The sequence below is a fragment of the Pieris rapae genome, chromosome 5, assembly GCF_905147795.1.
Source record: "Pieris rapae chromosome 5, ilPieRapa1.1, whole genome shotgun sequence".
In the NCBI taxonomy this organism is placed as follows: Eukaryota; Metazoa; Arthropoda; class Insecta; order Lepidoptera; family Pieridae; genus Pieris; species Pieris rapae.
The window spans coordinates 1,918,983-1,941,865 of record NC_059513.1 but is presented as its reverse complement, the minus strand read 5'-3'; the positions used below and the strand labels follow the sequence as shown (position 1 = coordinate 1,941,865).

The window sequence follows — 22,883 nt, the reverse complement described above, 5'->3', positions numbered from 1 at the left end:
AGATATGGGTCTAAAATTTGTGGGGTCAGAAGTGCTGCCCGTTTTGAATAACGGTGTGATTTTACTGAACTTCATCTGGTCTGGAAAGACTCCACAATCTATACATTCATTAAATATTATAGCCAACTCTGAACTGATAGCATCGATTACTGATTGTACAATGAAAACAGATACACCCCAAAGATCTTTAGTTTTTTTAATTTTTAGCTGTTTAAATGTTTTTATAATATCATTGCAGCTAATGCGGCTAAATATAAACTCACGATTGCATACAGGAACATTCTGTTGCAATAATAAAAGGGCGGCTGATGGCGAAGAATTCAGAACGCTGGTTGTATCTAGTGGTATTGATGGTGGTGGTGATATTAGTAAAAAACTCTTCAAATGCAGAGGCTACTTCGAGGTCGGAACTAATTACTTTACCGTTTATGTTCATCTTATATTCAGAATCCTTTCTGGAGGTTCAAAGGACTTCTATATTTAACTTAGACAGTAAAAACACGAACGTTCAAAACACCAGATATTATATCTACTTATGTACTTCGTGCTAACCGTTTTTATTAAAGCCAATTTCCAAAATATATAAAATAAAAATCATTACTGAAGTAAAATTTATATAAAATAAATTAAATTTACTTGTACTTGTAGCGTGTATAAGATAATATATACACGCGTTAGAAGTTATACTTCTTTGGCGTAACAAGATAAAAATCTTTTGAAATATTTTATTCTAAGTTTGTAGGAAAAACGGCACTAACGATAGAAAAAACTAAAATCTTAGCTTACTATTGGTGTCGATTTTTTGTAACGGTGTGTGCGCGGCGCGCATAGTAAAAATTTACTCATTATTTTTCCCTAACGCGGCTAAAGTGTAAATTCAAAAATTGGGACTCATCACTCATTGCGTCAGATGATCCTTGTAATGACATAAATTGGCTACGGAGGGGGTATAAATAAAAAACAAAATTGGTTTTCGACTTCATACTCACTGTATGTCTTTATTAAATTTTTATATTTTTTTGTATTTTTTAAAAATTTATTTTATTTAAAACGTTCTTTAATTCAAACTTTATATTAATATTAAATATATGTATATCTCGTGTATTTACACAATATATACAAGCGTATGTACATTTGTCTATCCGTATGTACATTACATAACAACATACTAACATACATCGAGATAAGATATACAAAATGACTAAACGCGTCGCGTCACAAAAACATGACAATTCATTTGTAAATGCAATAATTTCTTTTAAACGTATCTATCACACATCATGTTTTAAAAAGCTGCGCTATAAAATATATTTATTCCAAAACAATATTACGTACTCAGCGAAAAATATTCCACATCGACTATTAGAAAGAGATAACCGTCATTACCGGTTGTAGAGCGTGGTCTCTATCGCACAAACGCCGCTCTTCAAACCAACGACAAATGGCACATAATCTAGAATTATCTCTTTTCAAATTTACATCTCTTTCTAAAGTTCGTCGCAATATTAATCGAGTGTTGTTTGCAAAAAGTTTGTCTAAATTTCTGTGACGCGCAATGCACTTACACTATAATATTTATTTGCACTTATTAAGTTTATATTTTTATGTATTTTTTTATGATTAACTTTTTAAAAACGTTATGAGATCATTTATTTTTTCTGAGCCCTTCAAAGCTACATACATCTGTGGCATTTTGGTATACTCTATGGTTAATCAACAAACTTCATTTACCTAGAATATTGGGGTATTAATATTGTAGATCTGTACTCTAAAAAGGTAATAGGTCAAAATCTATGATATATGCAAACATTAATTTTCAACATATTAACAGATATAATATAGATTTCGCCTGAAAACACGTTTTACGATACGGAACTTCATTATGTTAATATTTTGGGTACAAATTTAATTACTATATTTTACACAGGTTAAAATTTTGACATCACCATAGACACAGTACATATTGCTTGATTATTCATATCAAATCATAGATTTTACATTATAAACACAATTTCTTTCTTTCAGTAGTTTCATTTTCTAAAACATGAGTATACAGCCATCTCTTGTAGATTTCATTGTTTATATAATTTACATATAGTATGGTAGGATGTGTTATATAATGTATGTGGATTATCTATGTACATATGAATATACTTTACTTGGTTATTTAAGAGTTTGTGACCATTAACTATATAACATCAATGTCTTTAAATTAAATAATGTTGCTCTCATGGTCATCTGTGATAAATTCCCACTTAAATTTATCTTGATAGACATGACATATTAGAATTGTTGCGAGTTACTGAATTCCTACATCAAATAAATTTTTATGGACATGGTAATGTCAGAGGATAAAAACGGTTGTTAGTAGGAAGTTAGCAACACACAGAACTAAATATCAAGGCAATAATAGATGGTACCAGATAATCTTAATGTTGAAGACTCATTCAAAGCAAGTACCCCCTTATTGATAGACATACTTTAGGCCTCCAACAGACATTCTTTAACAACCTATAGTATGTTTATTAATAAGCTATGATTGGTCTATGTTCGACAAATTTTACAGAGCTTAAAACAACTAAATATTAATACAGGCCAATGAGTAGTTCAGAATAAAATAAATAATATCACTTTTATACAAATTTTAGACTAGAGTCGCGTTTTACTCGAAATTATACTTTACATATTTTAATTACATTAAAATATTATTTCTCGAGTATCTTAAGAGTTCATAGGAATGCCAAGCGACACTAATATTATCATTCTCTTCAATTCTGAGGGTAGTTCAAAAAAATTTATCAAAAGAGATAAACAAATTGAGAACAAAATTTTGACCGTTTGTATAACAGGTTAATCAGCATAAAATATAACTTAAAATATATACAAGGAAACGCTTCTATATATTTTAAGTTGACAGTAGAATATTTATACTCAAGTCTAGTGTCAAAATATTAACTCAACAACTTTTTAAGTTAAAACAATTGCATTGTCTGTGCCTATAACCCAAATAACTAAGTAGTCTGTATAACAAATAAATAAATTAGATTAAATTATCAACCGTTATTAAAAAACAGGTATTTTCTACTTAAAATATTGCGCAAATATGCTCGGGTTTATAATGTACGGCGTGAAAATGCACTATAAAAATCTACGCCTCGTAACATTTACAATTTGGTATTCACATGGAACCCGGGTCTTAGCCGTCAAGTATCCTTTGGCACTTGAATGATATAAGGCAAAGTTGTGTCACAGAAAAGAAGAGTGTATACTAGTTCTAGAAAGATATGGTCCCTCTAGAGTTTGAGTCTACACTCTATGAAACTTCCAATCAAGTTAATTACTATCCAATTAAAATCTACGAAATATACATAAACGTTTTGATGTACTTGTTAATTATAAATCGTATTTTTTAAGATTACATTCTGAACAAGTATTATTTAAATTTACACAGCCCACAATGTTTCAATAACAAATCTACTGTAATTACAAGGATCTAGCAACATTTGAGGCCAAAAGCCAAACTATCGCAATATAAAGTTATTTGTGAATATGAGGTGTGACCTTATTAATTCCATATAAATCCTCTGGTAAGCTGCCGCAAACTACTGTACAAGACAAAAATCTTTGCGACATGCTAAAGCATGATCTGGTTATTAGTGTAGGAACCCGACCCAATAACACTCCCTGCTACAACCCGTACAACGCATTCATTCAGATTCCCTACAAACATGTGATACTGTAAATTTCTAATATTATTTTTGCTTCAATACTACAACACCTAACATTATATTGTATAATATTTGTACACGATCAGTCACTATTGTGAGTTCATTATTACTTATGTAGTATTGCTTTTTTGGTGTTTTAGTTAGCCATAGTCTTACATAAGGCAGGGTGCAGACAGGGATAAAAAGGTTTAATTTTCCCCTCAATGTAGAACTTTATGAGTTTTATATGTTTCACAGCCCGCGCATACGCGTTACTTACTTGCTACTTTTAGATATGTACAAAGATTATTGGGTACTGACGATATACGATACAGCATGAACACGCGGTCAATGGGCCAACTAGTGATATATGAGAAGTCTTTCGACCACACCCCGTCTGCACCGAAGAGATCGGCAGTGCGAATATACTTAGTCGATCTTATCTAATTTTGTTCGAAGCTATGACCAAGGGCCTCGATACATTGTGTACGCCAACACAATACGCATCTTTTTTAGCGAACCAACGGTAAAAAGTTCGGTCATTTTTTTATAACAATCTACGGCGGAATATCCTTCCACGTCAGGTTAAAAACGATTTTGAACTAATATCGTGCGCTCGAAACACTAACACCTCATAAATGTAGGGTCCGTTATAATTCATAGACAAGCCTCAACTGTCATATTTTGACTTACTCTGTGACTTATGTCAAACGCCTAATTTATTGCTTTTTAATTTTTTTTCAAATTTATATAATTTTATATTTATTAATCTAGCGCACGCTGTTGTCTTATATACAGAATTGGTGTTATTTTCACTACATTTACACTAAATCCTTACCGGGTTAGTCACCTAAATCCATATTTTTGGCAGTGTGTTCGGATAAATAGGCAATATGTTATTACTGTATATCAGACCGATTTCTGTTTATATATTTTTAAAAGTTTCAAATGATTTATGTATATAAAATAATCAAATGTCAATTAAATTTTTTATTTCTTGTTAAAAATGCAATCATGCGGTAATATATTTGTTTTCAAATTGGGCTTATTAAAAATCAAATTCTTGATAAAAATCTCAGTGGTGATAAATTTGTCTTAAAATTGAAATGGATTTTAAAATGAAAAATTTAGTAAGTAATTTGCTAAAAACAGACCTTCACATAATATATCATCAATATCTATTGACTTGTCAGTGTTCCAGATCAAACGTTTAGAAATATTATTAAAACCAAAATATGACCTATCTGTAAGTACATTAATCAAACAACTTTAATGATTTTTTTTAATGTAACATGTTTTAGATGTAGATCTTAAAACTATGAATTTTACTAAAGATTATAAATTTCCATACAGAAATGCTTGATTTTTATATGTAATAAAAACTATTTCTATGAATTTAAGTTTAAAATGGCTACTAAGCATCCAGGACATAGAACAATTTGATATTACATTATTAACATATACCAAGTCCTACTGCAAAAGGATATTACCAAACCAAAAAATATTTAATTGACATTTGATTATTTTTATTTATTTCAGTCAATATTTAAAAAAATCAAGACAACTTTTTTTGTATTTTTTTAAATTTATCTGTAGCTATAACATGATGTTATATTTGTCGGTGAATATTTAATTCATAACAATTACTAATCGGTATTCCCTAATTTAGAATCGATAATAATATTTCTTGTCATTTTACCTTTATTTTTACCCAAAACGAGAACTATCGAGTATCTTTCTAAGCCGTATATCAATTCTAAGCCACCAGCCATAATTACAACAGCCGTTTCATAAATCTACGATTCGTAGCAATTACGACTGGTTTTTTAGGTAAACCCAGGCGTTAGGGTGAGCCGAAGACAGGCATTTTCCATCCCTTGAGCCAATCCAGTGATTCCAATTCCAAAGCATGCTTTACATCATAGTGTACAATATAGTGAAGTGGGTATCCTTTAGATTGCAGATTCCACCAGGCAGTGCCCAATCCACATCACTATAATCAATCTGTTTCACTGTCAGATCACAAACATCACGAGTCACTGTGAGTGTACATCACTAAGTGTTTTACACTTCACTATTATTATCACTATTGAGTCACTAAGTGGTCCGCGGCTTTCGCCTATGCGTAGGCGGGTATCATCGGGGCTGGGCGAACTGTCGTCTCTTCTTATTCGAACGAGGTTCACGGTAGCGCGGTGGTGACGTATACCGCCGCTGTTTGGAGGAAAACGAGCGGCTGGACCGCGGTTTCTGCTCCCCACCGCTGGGAGTGGTGTTGTTGTTAGCGTTGTTGTTGCTGTTGGTGGTGTTGGTGGTGCTGTTGCTCGTGTTATTGTTGTTAAACCGCTGTTGCATCACACCTGTAAGAATACTTTTTTTGACTTGTGTTTTTGTGTACATAGTACAATATAAATTTCACATTGTTTATTAGAGAGGACTTTAATAAATAAATAAATTAGCAAGTCCATAATTTTAAGAACCAGTCAAAATCATTTCTAATAATAATGGGTTTTTTCATACTGTCAAAAGTGTATTAATATTTTTGTATACAATTAATACCCGATTGGTTCATAGCTACTGTGTCTAAATTTTTTAAATATGTTTTTTTTCTCTAAAAATTTGACTCAACTGCAACTGCAAGGGAGGTGACAAAACTGTACCTGAAGGTATATTATTGAAGTCAGAATTGCTAGTGATATGATGTATTATGAGGCTCTGGTGCGCCGAAACGCGTCGCGGCGTCGGAGACGAGCACTGCAGCGCTGATAAGGGCGGTGGCGACGTGCGACGGCCCGTCTCGCCGCCACCACTCGGCGCGCCGCCGGATCCATCTGACCACTCCTACAAGCACATAATCACATTCATTTATTCATATAGGTAACACAATATGAACGTCAAATAAGAAACATAAAATGCTTCTTATTTTACATTTACATTTATAATCAATCAAATGATTTATGCCAATTAGACCACCTAAAATGGCACTTTTGAATGTTTAACAAAATATAAAGATTCTTGTTGTATCGTATACCTACAGATTACAACATAAATTACCAGCAAATTGATATATTTAGGGTATGTTTCACAATGTCCGGATAAGTTCCGAATAAGCTATTATTTACTTATTGGTAGGATCAACAGTATTTTTGCGTTTCACGACTGTCAGATAGCGCTATACGTCATGAAATGCCAAGTATCTTATTTGGAACTTTTATCTTTCGAATAATTTATGTGTTGCATAGCTATTTGGTACTTTATCCATACATTGTGAAACAGGCCCTTAATGTGACTATAAAATTCTTAAAAAAATATTTAAATAAGTCTCTTATATATCTATTAAATAGGTATCTTTTACTAATAATGGCTTTGTTTGTTCCTTTATATTAAATATATATTATAATATATCAATCAATCAATATTAGAACTGAATATGAATTTGTGCGTTGTAAAACTGTGCTATATTTGAATGTGTATTTCGTTTTGGCTTTTGTGTATAAAATAATTATTTGAATATTGTTTAATGAGTAGCTGTAGGAATACTTCAATAAAATAAACTGCAATTCTTACCGGTTCGCTATCACTGGGTTCTGGACACGCGACGGTGGGCGGGGCAGGCAGGGCGGGCGTAGGCTGCGGGATTTGGGCCGAAATGTGGATCGGGAAGAAAAACGGATGAAATGTGTCTTGCACCCATCGCCGGTATTGCAACACATGGTCTGTGACACGCACTACGCGTCCTAGGGCACTGTGGTGCGACCCCAACGCCCCACTTATCGCTTGCTGCAGGATGATGTAGCCATAATCGAATGCCTGTGAAATAAGTTTTATAAAAAATAAAATAAGTGCGTGCGTACATACATAGTACACAAAAAAATACCACTCAAACGCATACAAAAAAAAACGACTTCAGTGACTTACACACTTATATTATAAAACAAAGTCGCATTCTCTGTCCCTATGTCCCTTTGTATGCTTAAATCTTTGAAACTACGCAACGGATTTTGATGCGGTTTTTTTTTTAATAAATAGAGTGATTCAAGAGGAAGGTTTATATGTAAAATAACATCCATTAAAAAGTGGATGAGTACTGTTATTTTTGAGGTTTCTAATGTGATGTCGTAAATAATTACATTTTTTCCGCTTACATTGCAAACGCAGGCTGAACCCTACGAGTTTTATCAAAATAATGTACTAAGTATTGTACACATTGAAAAGGTCTACAGAAAAGTCCGAGATGGTATATGTCTATCTCTTATGGATAACCCACATTTTTATATACAACGTTCACAGATTTTCTGTAGTGTATTTAGTATCAGCATTGCACCCGTGCGAAGCTGGGGCGGGTCACTAGTTATATATAAAAGGAGATCTTAAAGTTACCTGTTTAACTTGTAGGGCGCCATAGCTAGAGCGGCCTATATCGTTGCCCGGTGTGAGCGGATCTTCGATACATAACAGCGATGGGCGGTGCCCGTCATTCATTTCCTGAAATACATATCATTAGTTCAAGACCTCATTTTAGAGAAAGAGCTCAAGTCTATACAATAGACTCATATTTAAAGAAAACACTATTCACCGGATAGAAGCTATGTATTAATAAACTTACAATTATTTAACATAATTAAAAAAAAAAAACGTTTCGCGTGCTTTGCGAGGTCACGGTGGCTGAAAACTGATTTTGAATGTCAAAAAGTATCACAACTGTAGAAAAAGTTACATTATCCGTATTGATTTCCCCAGAGTTGGTATCGACTTAAAGATAAAGGTGTTTTCTTTATATGTGTAAAAGCTATGTTAATAAAAGACAATACAAAAGTACCAAATAGCTATGCAACACACAAATCATTCGGAAGATAAAATTTCCGAAGAAATTTCGCGCTACCCGACAGTCGTGAAACGCGAAAAACTAGTTTATCCTACCAATAAGTAATAAATAGCTTATTTGGAACTTATCCGGACATTGTGAAACAGACCTGAACCCAGAGTTAAAAAACCATATGTTTAATCATTATTCTTCTAGTCGAGAATATATAAAAATACGAGTTGAACGCGACGTAGACCCGCTACCACTAGTTCGGCTTTCTACATCGAGAGCTAAGTTAAAATAACTTTATTCATATGGGTAACCAAATTAACTTATGGACGTCAACAGAAATGATGTTAAATTCATTATAAATTTACATTCACTACCAGTTCGCAAGTCAAGGGCGTAGAGCGGACAAGAAGAAGTGGCAAGAAACTCTCCCTCACTCTTTTCAATCGCCAAGTTTTTAATACAAATTGTTTGTACTGGAGCAAATCAAACCCAAGGATTAGGATCATTTAAGTATTCGTCACATTTATAAAAAGCTTTATTAAATAATTTACCAGGGCGTATTTAACGAGGGCTTTGAATTTATTTAGTGATAATTGTATAATTTCAAACGCTTCCGCCCTTAACTTCGCCCTAAGCTTTCGTATTATATTTCCGACAAACTTATAAGTAGATTTTCATCTTACAGCGATCATACAGATAATTATTATTATTTGAAATATACCTTCTGCAGTTCATCCTTAGATAAATAACTGCCTCCATTTTTAACTCTAATCGCTGTTTTCACATAGTTAAACTTTCTTCCATATAGCTCAAAGAACTCTATCAACAACACCCCAAGGTTGTGGGTTTGCCGAAGTCTATCAGGCCGTGGATGGAGTTGGAGGAAGCTGATGCACATCAGGATCAGGGAATATGAAGAGATGCCTCCAGTGAAGACCTCGTTCAGATCCCGTTGGAGGAGGAACTGTTTCAACACCATCACAAGCCGGGAGAGTACCGGGTATTTTTCCTGCAAAAAATAAAGATTTTTTTTGTAACGTTGACAACAAGAGTAACATTAGAAATCTCAAGTATAAAAAGTATTTTTTTTATTTATTTATATAATTATAAGTAATCTAACAGCTACTTAATACATATTATTATACAAAATACAAATAATATATATATACAAATTATATATAAATTTTTTATAGAACAGGGGGAAAACGGTCGCCTGATGTTAAGTGATACCGCCCTCACTGCCTTCACGAAATTTTCTCCTCCTGATTTAACTTGGCCTAACTGTTAAGTACATACCAACATGGAACATTTTGCTATGCTACCCCAGAGATTTTTCCGGAATGAAAACTTTTAGTTTTTCTGTGATTTTCCTCTTTATCAACCTCAGAGTTCAAGTTATAAGTTCTCAACTAACAAATAAAAAATTTGGGGTTGATCGTAGAGGGTAAATGAAAATTAAAGGTTATATGTACATATTTTTATATGCTGTATCATACAAAATAAAAACAAAAATTTGACAAACTAAAAAAAAATTTTAACCGCTTATCACTTAGAGGTTTGAAAGATAGTATCTGATTCTCAGACTTACTTATTCATAAAATATTTCATAAGAATCGGTCGAGCCGTTTCGGAGGAGTATTGAAACATTGTGACACGAGAATTTTATATATTAGATATATGAAGTAATTTCTTCACTGTCTATGGGTATTTGTAACGCAATACTCCTAGTAATTGAATTAAACAAAGTGTTCCACAAAGACATGGATGCGATTATATTAATCCTTTAATGTTCCCAACATCATTTGTATTAGTAAGGGTAACCAGATGGGACTGTGTAACCCGAGTGTACTCCAAGAACTGGGCTTTTTAGTACCTATGGGATATATGCGAGGGCGAAGGCCTAGGTTATTTGCGATACCAAAGGCAAGAACCAGTCTGTTGCACAGATCCCTGTTATCCAGAACGTTGCGCCTACTAAATGCTGTCTCCGATACTATCGACATATTTATATGTTCGCAGAGTGACACAGTAGCGATATTGTGTATATTATGTGTCTAATTTTTATGTACATTATTATATTTTTATTAAATGTTTCTCCACAGCGTATTGGCATAGGCTGTAAAGATATATGTGTGTATTTCTGAAATAAATAAATTAATATATTAATTACCTTAAACTGTTTTATCAGCTCGGCACTCTTCACTCCACTACTCATGTTGAACGAAATATCAACCTGAAAAATATGGTACAAGCATAAATATCGGCGATTATATCTATAATATAAAAATGAATCGTAAAAAGCGCATAACTCAGCAACGCCTGGACCAATTTCACCAATTCTTTTTTTTAAATGTTCATTGAAGTTCAAGGATGGGTTTTACGGCAAGAAAAATTCATATAACAGGGATCAAACGCCCAGAGACATACGTTGCGCACCGGCCTTTTAAGAAAAGCTACGCTCTTTTCTTGAAGAAATGAAGAATTGATAGCCTTCTTAATTTGATGGTTTTTTAAGAAGTCTAGAAATGAGTTGACTTATAAAAACTTCCAAAACCTATCATAGTAAAAACAAAATAAAAAAATTATTGCTGTAACTAAAGCAAAAAGGCTCCTTGCTGGTCGTGTCAACATCTTACAGGGAAGGCACCGCTTTTTATATTTTTGTATGTATGTCTATTTGTATAATAGACATACATACAAAAATGCCTTTGTGGTACAAATAAAAAAAAATCCTTCATATACCTTGACATCAGAGTATTTGTCAGTCATCTTTACGATGGGCACCGTAGCCTTTTCCAGCACTTTAATGCTCTCCTTTTCTGCGATGTCCTGGTTAACCAGCTCACGCTCCAAGGTCCATAGAGGCAGCTTTTCCCATTGACCTGGAAGTATACGTTGTAAATTATTTTTATAGTTTACCTTGAATTAACAAAACAAACTGGAATTAACCTTTGGGATCACAATCAAAAATGGCTGATATATACACTGGAGTGTAAAGTAAACGATTTAATAATCATAATAAGAAATTTATTTAATTATTAAGAAATTATTTTTGTATTTTCAGTAAAATATTAGTAAAGCTCGACGGTCTCAATATAGCCATGAAATATATGAGAGCTTTTTAAATTGGTCTAGTGTACGTCAATAGAATAAAAAAATCTACACTCGGTTATAGCATTCAAAGACAAACGAATCACGATGCGCACTATGCGGAAACCAGTGAAGCTTACAATATTGACACCATAGTGTACAGCATCGTTCCTAAAGCATTTATATGTATATAACACTAACGTTACTCGACAGATAAGTTTTTTAATTTACGAATTACTTTTAACGTATTTAATTTTTCTAAAAAAATTTATTAATAATCAATAAAATCACAGGCATCTATAATAATCTAGCAGTGATACAATCCCGTATAAGTTTTGAGCTTAAGTTACTGAGATTCTTTGGTATTTTTTTATATTCGGGTCAGGGCCTGATTAAGCTTTAGGCTAATAAGGCTGCAGCCTAGGATACGACGATCTAGGGGGCGCGCTGAAATCGCTTCTTTGCTAGATCCTATGCATCATCCCCTGCATATTTCAACTAGACCGACACAAAACACTAAATTTACTGTGAACTGGATCTATAAGCAGATGGGAGATTTTAGTATCCAAATTAGATGAAGAATCTGTCAAAAACTAAAAAATCAAAGTAATCATACCAAATTAGATAACCGCGCTCTCGCTACTGCACATAGAATGTGATTTTTCTAGAAACTATAGAATTTGAAAAAAAAAATAAGGGCGCATCCCGATAGGGGCGAACAGTCTCTGATTCGGATCTAAGCATTGCATAACGCATTAGACCCCTACAATCAGTACATTGGAAGTCGAACGATCAGACAGATGCGATTTTATTTGCAAGGTTGAGGTATAATAAAGAAAGATAGCTTTGGAGTTTGATACTTTGATGCTTAATCACATCGATTTTCACTACTGTTAGATTCAGTCAACTGTAGCACTCGACGGGTGAGTGTTAGCAAAATTTATATGGGCTGAATTGCTGAGCCGTGCGACAGACAGAATTGATGTTATGTTGACTGAGAGAAAACAAAAACATTCTAATATACAAAGCCTTAAGCATTCTCAAATTATATCTTCCTTCGTTACTTCGTGTTCTATATTCAAAACCAGTCGTAATAGCTACGAGTCGTTAGCTCTTCGAACCAATTTTAAGTGAGGTAGGGATTTAATTTCACATGTACAACAAAAACAGTTTTGTCGTTACCTGTACAACAGGAAACGTCAAAAATTGATTTTGGAAATGAAAACAATATATACGCACTAGTCATGTTTGTTATGTAATGTATAAGTATATAAATATGTAAGTTTTAACAGAAAAACGCCATTCTAAAGGTAAACTGAAATTCTTGAAGATGGCTCACGAGTCGCTGAAGCCCGTTATGGCTTATTGACAGTAATCTCCCAGTTTGACTTCAATACTAGGTTACACATTTTCTTTGAATTATCGCTAAAATATTGTTACTTTAATTAGTGTTTACTTAAAAGAAGTCTTTAGAAAAACCCTGGACAAAGACCCTGGAAAAGAGAAAACATCGATGTTTTCTCTTCTTTCGACTTTCGTTCGAAAGAAGAGAAGAAAGCCTAGGAAAACTCATTGTGATTGGCAGAGTGACTTATTAGTAAGAATCTTTAATAAAAAAATATATTATTTATAACAAGTAAGTATGTGACCAAGCGACCCACTGTTCTACTGATAAGTTGATAAGGTATCGTTACATGGGTTATCTTTAAGACAAGACTACTGAATTTTTATACATATCATATAGTGGCTATATGAAGGTTACAAAAACAGTTGAAAAAAGCAAAACCAAGTGACGTGCGGCAAAGTGAGAAAAAAGACAAAATTATTTTTTTCTTAAATTTTGAACGTTAAAATTCTTCCGATTAAGCACGAGTACCAATTCCTGAAGTACTAGAACTACAGCGGAGTATTATATATTGCAAAAAATAACCAAGTACTGTCGCGGTGTCATTGAACTCGTCTAGAGACAGGCTATCTAACAAATCGTAGGCCAGACGCAATCGCCATTTCATATTCCGCACGATCCTATCCTGATATTATACATATTTATATATTTTTATATATTATCCTAGTGTTTTTAAAGGCATTTATTTATAATTGTATTAAAAATACGGGCATTAGAGAATTATATTGAGTATGCACCTCTATTCACCTCATGGTTTCTCTTTTGTTACTCAAGTGTATTTTATAAGAAAATTTAGGTCGGCTGCAAGGTTTGTATGCTGACACATAGATGGCGCTAGTAGTATTGAATAAATATGATTTTTAGTAAGCCCTAACCTTGAAAAGACACGTGTAAAAATTTAACAACTGTCGTACAATTAATTTGTGAGACATTTTGAGTGAAGAAACTTTAGTTTGTTTAAAAAAAACTTATATAACGGAATTTTCGTGTGTTCACGAAGCCATGACTTGATTAACAATATTCGAACTCCGCAGTAGGAAAATCAACCGATTAAAACAGGTTTAACTGAGGCGAAATGAGCACCGAGTACGATGCACGCTGTGACAGACCCAAAGACGTGTTTACAGACAAAAATATCAAAAAGTCAACAAAACCATATTGGGTAGCCAAAAAGTAGTTGATGGATACAGCTGATACTTCAAGAATGTCAAAGGAACGCGTTGGACACATCCTAAATGAATAATTAGATACGAAAAAGCTCGATTCAACGTGGGTTCCGCACGAGCTCACAATCGATCAAAAACAAGATCGATGGTAATAAAGCCAAATTTATCGATCGATAGGTATGTGACATTAGATGAAACATGGCTTCATCATTTCCCACCGGAGTCCAATTGACAGTCAAAGGAGTGAACTGCCCCTGATTTGGCTCCTAGCAACTTTTTCCTGCTCTCAGACCTCAAGAGAATGCTCGCTGGGTAGAAATTTTGCGCTGATGAAGAGGTAATCGGCAAAATTGAACCCTATTTTGAGGCTAAAGACAAAAGGTACTCTAAGCGTGGTTTAAAAAATCTATACGACAGCTATAATCGTTGTATCACTCTCGAAGGCAACTATATTAAATCACATTCTATCGAAAAAAGGTTTATTCTATGTAAGCCTACGAACTCCGTAGCCCGCTTGTATATGTTAACATTTTATTGTGTCAATCATAAATAAGGTTCACTCAATTAACTGTAAATTCCTTGACTGGAGCGTTACAAAGTTCGCCGGGTCAGCTAGTATATTATGTTAAATTAGTTTCATATAATGCTCTATTGTTATATACCATAAAAGGTTAATTTAAATCGACTTAAAATGTTTGTCAACAAATCAAGTGTTTATTTAATATATCACCTAATGTTCTCGAAAAAAATTAACATATATAATCTTGAAGGTACTTTTGTATCTGCAGTAATACCGCTTGCCCCGTGTGTAAACGATTTAAATACATATTTCGCTGAATAGACAACTATATTTGACGGGATGTCGAAAAACCTTCAAACACGCCTAAAAGTCGAGCATCGAAATGGGGCATGGGTCAGACCTTGATCTTAATTAGCCACACTCGACCGCTGTGCGATTCAAGAGGTCGCTATAGTAAATCAATCTATATAAAACCTAATTATATAATTTTCTTAGTTCTTAATTGAGTTGTTTTTATTTCTAGACTATACATCATAGAACTTACTCGTTTAATGTTAATAAGTCTTTTTTTTATAAAAGACTGAAACGGTAGAACTGAACGGTTAGAAAGATTTGAGAAGAAAATTTAGTTTTTGCAAATTTACCAGTCCGGTACCTCTTTATTAAATAAAATGTTGTATCCATCACCAAGTACTAACTTTAATCGATATAAAGATTCGAAAATTTTATACTGCTAAAGTGGATAATGATAAAGTTTTACATGCGTTACCCCTCTGTATTTCACCACTATGTCACAAAGAAGTGGCGCCATTTCCGCTTCCACAAAATGATTCATCACAATAGATGCATCATTTCATACTATTACAGCTACTAATAAAATATTACATGACTTACCAATGACAACAAGATCTATGTCGCTGGTGGGTAGGTAAAGGCCGGTGCGGAAAGAGCCAAATATTTCTACGCGTGCTTGAGGCCACAGAGACAGGATCGCGCTGCGTATACGCGACACAACAGTGGATCGGACGAGGTGTTCCGTCTCCGTCGGCGACATGTACATGAAGAAGTGTTCGATCTCTTCGTGTAGCCTGCAACAAATTTTAAATTAGTCTTCCTTGTTTGAGGAAAAGGTCCTGAAAACCTCTCATGTGCCTTTTTGGAATGAAACTCGGCGCTAAGAAATTCTTAATGTTTGCAATATTAATACAATTTAGCTAGCATCTATTACATTTCATTTACTGATTTTAAAGTAAAAAATAAACGATAAAATTCAGCTTTTCCATGTAAACTAAAAAAAATGCTTATTAGTTATTTAAAATCTCTCTTATGTTTTATTAATAATGGCTTTGTTATTCTTTCGTTATCAAATATGTATTATAATGATTAATGAATCTTAGAACTTATAATTTAGAATTTGGTATGAATTTGTATAAATAGGTAAAACTGTGCTTTTATGTTTTATTTGAATGTGTATTCAGTTTTTTGTGTGTAATGTAATTGTTTGAATATACATGTAATGAGTAGCTGTAGGAATACTTAAATAAATTATCATACAGTCTTTGCGCGCCTTATGTGTACGGCATAATATCTTTTTCGTGACCTAGTTTATCATTCCCATTTTTTGTAAGCTTCATATAACAAACGAAATGACTAAAACGATATTTAATTATACGGTACGGTACGGTTTTATTTACTTTATTTGGTATATACTGATTATCAAATATGAGTCAAAACTCGGTAAAATAGTACGACAAAGAGCGTAGAGATATCATTCTATCCGTCACTAAGAATGGATTGTCTTCGTAGGGTTCGGATATTGGGATGCAGATAGAAGATCGATCGACTGTCTGATAATTAATCCATTATTTTTAATCTGAGATTGTGGATTAATTATTGGATTCGGCCGTAAATCTATAACTATTACTACTTAAAAGACAAGCATTTTTGTTGATACTGATATTTTATACGCGATTCCTTTATTGGCCTTGGCCTGAGATTGCATTTGTTTCTTTAATAATAATTTGATCATATGTCGATTCAATTAACATAAAGGTCAGATAACAAATTAACTTAAATAGTTCAACTGATTGATCTAAGAAATAATTGCAGACCCAACTACAAGCTGCCACAGGTTGCGCTTAAGTCTAGGACTCCAAAAGCCTATAATTACATTTTTGGCCATGGATAGAATGCTATCTCTTCGCTCTTTGCACTCATATTTGATAATCAATATAAACCAAATAAAGTAAATAAAACCGTAAAAATAATATTAAATATACATGTTTATGTTTAAGACATATCGAATAGCTTTTTAATAATATTAAAAATTGATATAAGTTAAATCTCAATAGGATATTGGCACAGTTGAACTGTCATTTTCATACAAGTGTCTATCCACATACACCGATCCGAATAAGATTTCTATAACAGATTGTCAAAAATGGATTGAGATAGGTTATTGGGTTTGCGATAGACATGATGCTTCCATAAACTGGTGAATGCATAAAAGTGGACTGTAAAATTTAACGACGCGTTAACGTGTTGATAAAAGGAAGATAACTTGTTTTAGATCAAGACATCAGAAGAATCAGTTTTGTTGCTAGGCAATTGATATATTCTAAATACTTGCTCGTACGGCATGCCTTAAATCCAAATGGCATGTGGCAGACACAGAAGGCTGATCACCTTCGTGGGTATTAAGAATAAAATATTATATATTATATATATATAAATATGTCTCATACTCATTTATTGATGTAAAACTTGAGAAATAAAAAAAAGAATATAGACTATAGAGGCTGAGACCAGGGGTTGTAAAGCCACTTTTTTAGTATTAAATTGTTGACCTAATTAGTATAAACTCCATATAACGTTGCTCTATATAACGATAATTCTCAGTTTTCCATACAACACATTCTACGTAGCATTTTTAACCACCCAAAATAACTTTTATTAAATAATAAAAAGTACTTTTAAAGTTACCGAAATTAGTTATAACTGCGAAGTACGTACGTACGTACGTACTGTACGTTATTTTGTCACTTTATTGTCCTGCTCCGTAATACATTCGACTATCGGCACCATACGTCCCGAACTTTCTAAGAAATTCGATCCTTGTCTTTACAATTGGATTGTTTGAACGTCCTTTATGCCTTAATATAAATAAAAATACACCATAATTTCTGGTGCAAAAAATGACGTCAGGCGAAATTTTGCAGACTTTAGGCGATAGTCTATAAGAAATGTTTTTATGTAATCATTAAAAGTAGTCTGAAATAAACTTTTATTTTTCTAATACAGATTCTTGTTCTTTCTATTTAACGACCACTATTTATTACATAAAACTTTGCAGTCCCTTGACTATACAGAGTTTACATTGTTGTTTAAATATGTAAGTTATTTAGACAAAACAAAGCAATGAAAACACATAAACAGAGATTAGCACAATACATATTACAAAAAGGACACAAGAAACATAAAAAAGTGCACGTGAATCATGATAATTTGCGATCAGTTATTACGTACTGATTTACGAGAAAAACCATCTAGCTTTTGCATACCTAATAATTTAATAAATAATACTTAATGCTTAATTTTTTGATAACACAGATAAACCAAATTTACGTCATAAATTAACTAGTTTTAAATAATAATGCGTTTATAAGTATCCACTTAGTAACAGGAATGTAAATAAAATTTCAAGTATCGCATTTTATTGCGGAAATTGTATGTGGCTCATAGTTTAACTTAAACATGTAGTTTTTAGGAAATAATATCAATTACAATCTCAAGGCTATGTATGAGATAAGCGTCCATCAACGTATACAGTTCGTAACGTTAGCGTATTCCGGGTGCGCACGCGTCATTATTGCGTAAGTAGCTAATTATGAAGAAAAAGCCTGCAGGTAGCCCTCTGCAAAGAGTAGATATATTGTACATTAGACAATTGATTCACAGTTGTACTGGAATTGACAAGGAAGTTTACCTTGAAGGTACGAAAATTGAAATCAGAATTGGAATCACCATTGAAGTTGTATTGTAACATTGCTGGAAATTAAATATTTATGTAAATACAAGTTTCGCGATTTTATCTGCCATGTCAAATTAATGTAACCAAATAATCCGTTACACGTAGTCTCGCTTTCAGTTTATATTTTACGTTTCGCTTGGTAACAACAAACATTGTATTTTGAACTCTAAAGTCTGTTTATATTATATAAAATACACTGATAAATAGACATCTAATAAAAATCATCGTCATTCTAAACAAAACTTTTCTAGTATCACGCTTACACTTAGATATTACAAAATAAATTAAAAAAATGTATCAAGTCCAACCATGCGAATGTATTAAAACAATTTCAGCATCTTGCCTTGGAGATTGGTCTATATTGGGCTCGGTATGTGAAGGTTTGCAAGTGAACGACCTTTGTCGCGGACCTTTCTCGTAATCGTTACAGAATTATTACATGAGAAAATAATAACAGGTTTTTGTAGGCAAACGATACTATAATACCTTTCGTTATACATTGATTTATTTACGAATTAAAACAATCACACTAAGGGCCTGTTTCACAATGTATGGATAAAGTGCCAAAAAGCTATGCAACACATAAATTATTCGAAAGATAAAAGTTCCAAATAAGATACTTCGAATTTCATGACGTATAGCGCTATCTGCCAGTCGTGAAACGAAAAAATACTATTTATCCTACCAATAAGTAATAAATAGCTTATTTGGAACTTATCCGGACATTGTGAAACAGGCCCTAAGTAACAAAAATATGTAAATTTAAATCGAAAAAGTCTTTTACGTAATTGCCAAATATTTTAATGACATGTCTTTGAAAGATACAAAAAACTAATTGCACGAATAAATTATAGGAATTAACTACGGCCCAATTCTTTATAACTTACTGATAAATACCAGCTACAAAGCTCTAATTCTAATTAAGTAAACGGTAGACAGTCATAAAACCAGTCCCATAGCGTCCGGATGTAAGTTTCGGACAGACAAAATGGTCTAGAAACTAGAATACCTAGACACATGTGACCTCGATCGCTAGGCGTGCTGATGTTCTTATTTACGTAAGGAATACAGTATCAGTCTTATTTGCGATTAAAACTATATATTTCTTTTGTAAGCCGCAGATTCTTCTATAATACGTTTACTACCCCTTGCCCTTGATTAGAAAACTGGCAGTAAATGTAAAATTGGAAGCATTTTTTTTGTGTTTAAAGTGTATATTGTGTTACCTATATGAATAAATGGTTTTGATTGATGGAGTAAACATACTGATTTTTATCAACATCATTAAAGAAGATGAAACTAAGCATTTGATAATATTAATGCGAAAGTCGAGGTGAACCCCAATACTCAGCGATATCATTTAGTAATCACAGTTTATGTAACTTTCTTATACATACATATCTTATTAAAAAAGTATACTTTCACCGGAGACAAACATTCACGTCATGTCCGACCGGCAGGCAGGGGCACTGACTCGCAAGGCCGTCGTACGCCATCGACATACAATGCTGGATATTTCTCAAAATGTAAAATCCCAAAAAAATCTCCTATCAAGTGGAGATTAAAGATCCCAGCAGCCCCATACAATACTGGTATGAATTACCGTTATCAAGATTCAAATTGTTCCTCATTTACATCAAGGGAGCTTGACGACTTTACTAAGCTACCATAAAAACCATATATACATAACCAATAACTTGATTTTGACTTAGCATAATTAAGTAGTATCCGATATATTAAAAAATGCGATGAGTAAGTTACTGGAAGAGAGTTACTGTACACTTGATTTTTTTTTACTTAAAGGTTGTAACTACCCACATATCTTTATGTAATTATATCAGAGATCCTAGTAATTTTAAGTAACAACACTATTAGCGTTAGTAGCACATATATTCGTTTTCTATGAATTTAACTCTGAATTAATATATATATTAGGTACCTTAATTTCCAAATTAGTAATAAAAATTTGTAAATAACACAAAACAATGATTTTTTTTAAATTATTTGTGTATCATCTAGCGCTTTATAGAAATTGCGCGACGCTCAGTTGTGACCCACTTATTGCTTTTGTATGATGCATGTTTTGTCTGTACACTAATTTATTGCTTAGTTTAATTTAAGCATATAATTATTCAAAAACAACATTAGTGTGACATTGATGTTGTTATAAAGTTGTAGTTGGAAAACAAGTCATTATTATAGCAATGGTAATAAGAAAAAAAGTTATCATATCTTATCTGAATGAGATAATTGTGATGTGAGGAACTTAATAAGGTAAAATCATTATTACATGAATTCAATAAATAAACTGTCAACATTACATTCCCAGAAAAATGCACCAACTATATAACAATTATATAGGTGCACTTGATTTAGCTTTTAAATTTAAAAAATAAATCATTTTTTTATTAATTAAGCAACAAATCATTTGTTTAATAAAGTACAACTTAGTAAACAAAAATTCTGTTAATATATAATCAATACTGACTATTGCCAATTGAACAGTTGCTTGTTCTCCATTACATAATTGTGTTTTAAAACTATTATGTTTCACTTTAAACAAATTTATCAAAATCAGAAAGAAGAGGGATATAACAATGCTATTAAGAACATATTTAAATTAACTTTAATTAAGTATTTAGAAAATGTTAATATGTATGTTAATTACATTTTAAAACTTAAGGACAGTTTATAAGACGTTAGTAAATGTACAAGATTAAGTTTTTAAGAAATGTGTAATACAACTGTAGTTAGAACATTTGTCTAATTGAAATAATAAACAAATTTTATATATTGTAACTAAATTATGTGTTTCTTGGATCACCTTTTATAGGCAAAGTGATCAGCATTCTTTGCCTAATACCTAATGGCCATTTTAAGATCTAATATTCCCCGAGCATGCAAGTATTATATGTACATGAAATAAAAAAATCAATTGTATACAACAGCTGCTCTTTGAACATTTATTAAGAATTCTAAGCACTGCCACACTATCCATTAGCTCTGATATATTTTATTATTAATCATAGCAGAAAGGACGACATTATAACTAGCCAATCAAAATATCATATGAATTATACTTTTAATGACAAGTAAATGTAGTTAACTTTCATTTAACTAATTTCAATAATAAATCAAGTAGGTATTTTTTTGAAATAAATATATCAACAAGCTTTTCTAGTTAAATAATCTAATAATGACTATCATACACTAAAAGATTTCTAATAGGTGCTGAGGCATAATGCATATAATTTATAAGCATGTTCTGCACTTTTTGGTTAGTAAAAAAAGGTATTTGTAAAGATCCTTGAAATCAAGTACTTCTAATATGATATCATATAAAAAGAGTTCCTTGATATATTTCATGTGATCAAAGAATTTTAATATATAATTCTCAGAGGGTAAAGGCGGTAACAAATTGCCCGCGCTGTCAACACCACCACACCGCGCCATAGGGGCTTAAACTTTACACGCTCGGCCCGTCAATTTTGCTGACATATAGATTACCCATTACAAAATATGACTTACCCGAGTATCCCGGGCTTATAGGTGTAGTTGGGTATCCGCCAAGGGCACCCTCCGTATTCGCCTATTAGAGCATCGTGGTTCTGATTCAGGTTAAACGTAGATGCGCGGTTATCGTTCGCTTTCCTTCGCGTAGGATTAAAATAATTATTATTCCTAATTTCACCATTCACTTCATTAATTTGTACTAAGTCTTGAGCTTTATTCACATTAGGATTAGAGTTTTCTAAATTTTTGAGGTTCATTTTGTCTGTTTCACTTTGGGTTTCCCAAATACGAAGCCACAATCGCTTCGCGGGTCCTTCCTGCTCGGGCTGATACCACCCGACGTAGGGATCCATTCAGCCGGAGCTACGTTCCACTATATGGGATAACACATGTTTTATCATTTCACATTGGTAATTAGAATACGAAAAATTAATACAAAACAAAAATAAGTCACACCACATTCGGAACATGGACGACACGCGGTTAGTTGACAGTTCATTAACTAGAGGGCGTCGTTGTAGCAAAATACGTTCTAGATGTGAGTCAACACATATTTTTTCATTTAATAAATTAAAAATTATAGGACAAAATATTTTTTCTATTTAAATTTATATACAATTTTTAATATAAATGCAT

At 32.7% G+C, this 22,883-nt stretch overlaps 1 protein-coding gene across 1 annotated transcript; it reads right to left on the bottom strand.

Annotated features, from left to right (window-relative positions):
- Positions 1–966: 966 nt before the first annotated feature.
- LOC110996395 (non-canonical poly(A) RNA polymerase protein Trf4-1-like) lies at positions 967–22,806 on the bottom strand. The gene is made up of 9 exons (XM_045628263.1): positions 22,263–22,806; positions 15,599–15,792; positions 11,266–11,405; positions 10,694–10,756; positions 9,245–9,532; positions 8,088–8,192; positions 7,275–7,517; positions 6,368–6,548; positions 967–6,067 (listed from the first exon to the last, which is right to left on the bottom strand). The coding sequence occupies exons 1-9, from the start codon at positions 22,598–22,600 to the stop codon at positions 5,844–5,846; spliced, it is 1,776 nt and encodes a 591-aa protein (XP_045484219.1). The 5' UTR covers positions 22,601–22,806; the 3' UTR covers positions 967–5,843.
- Positions 22,807–22,883: the final 77 nt, after the last annotated feature.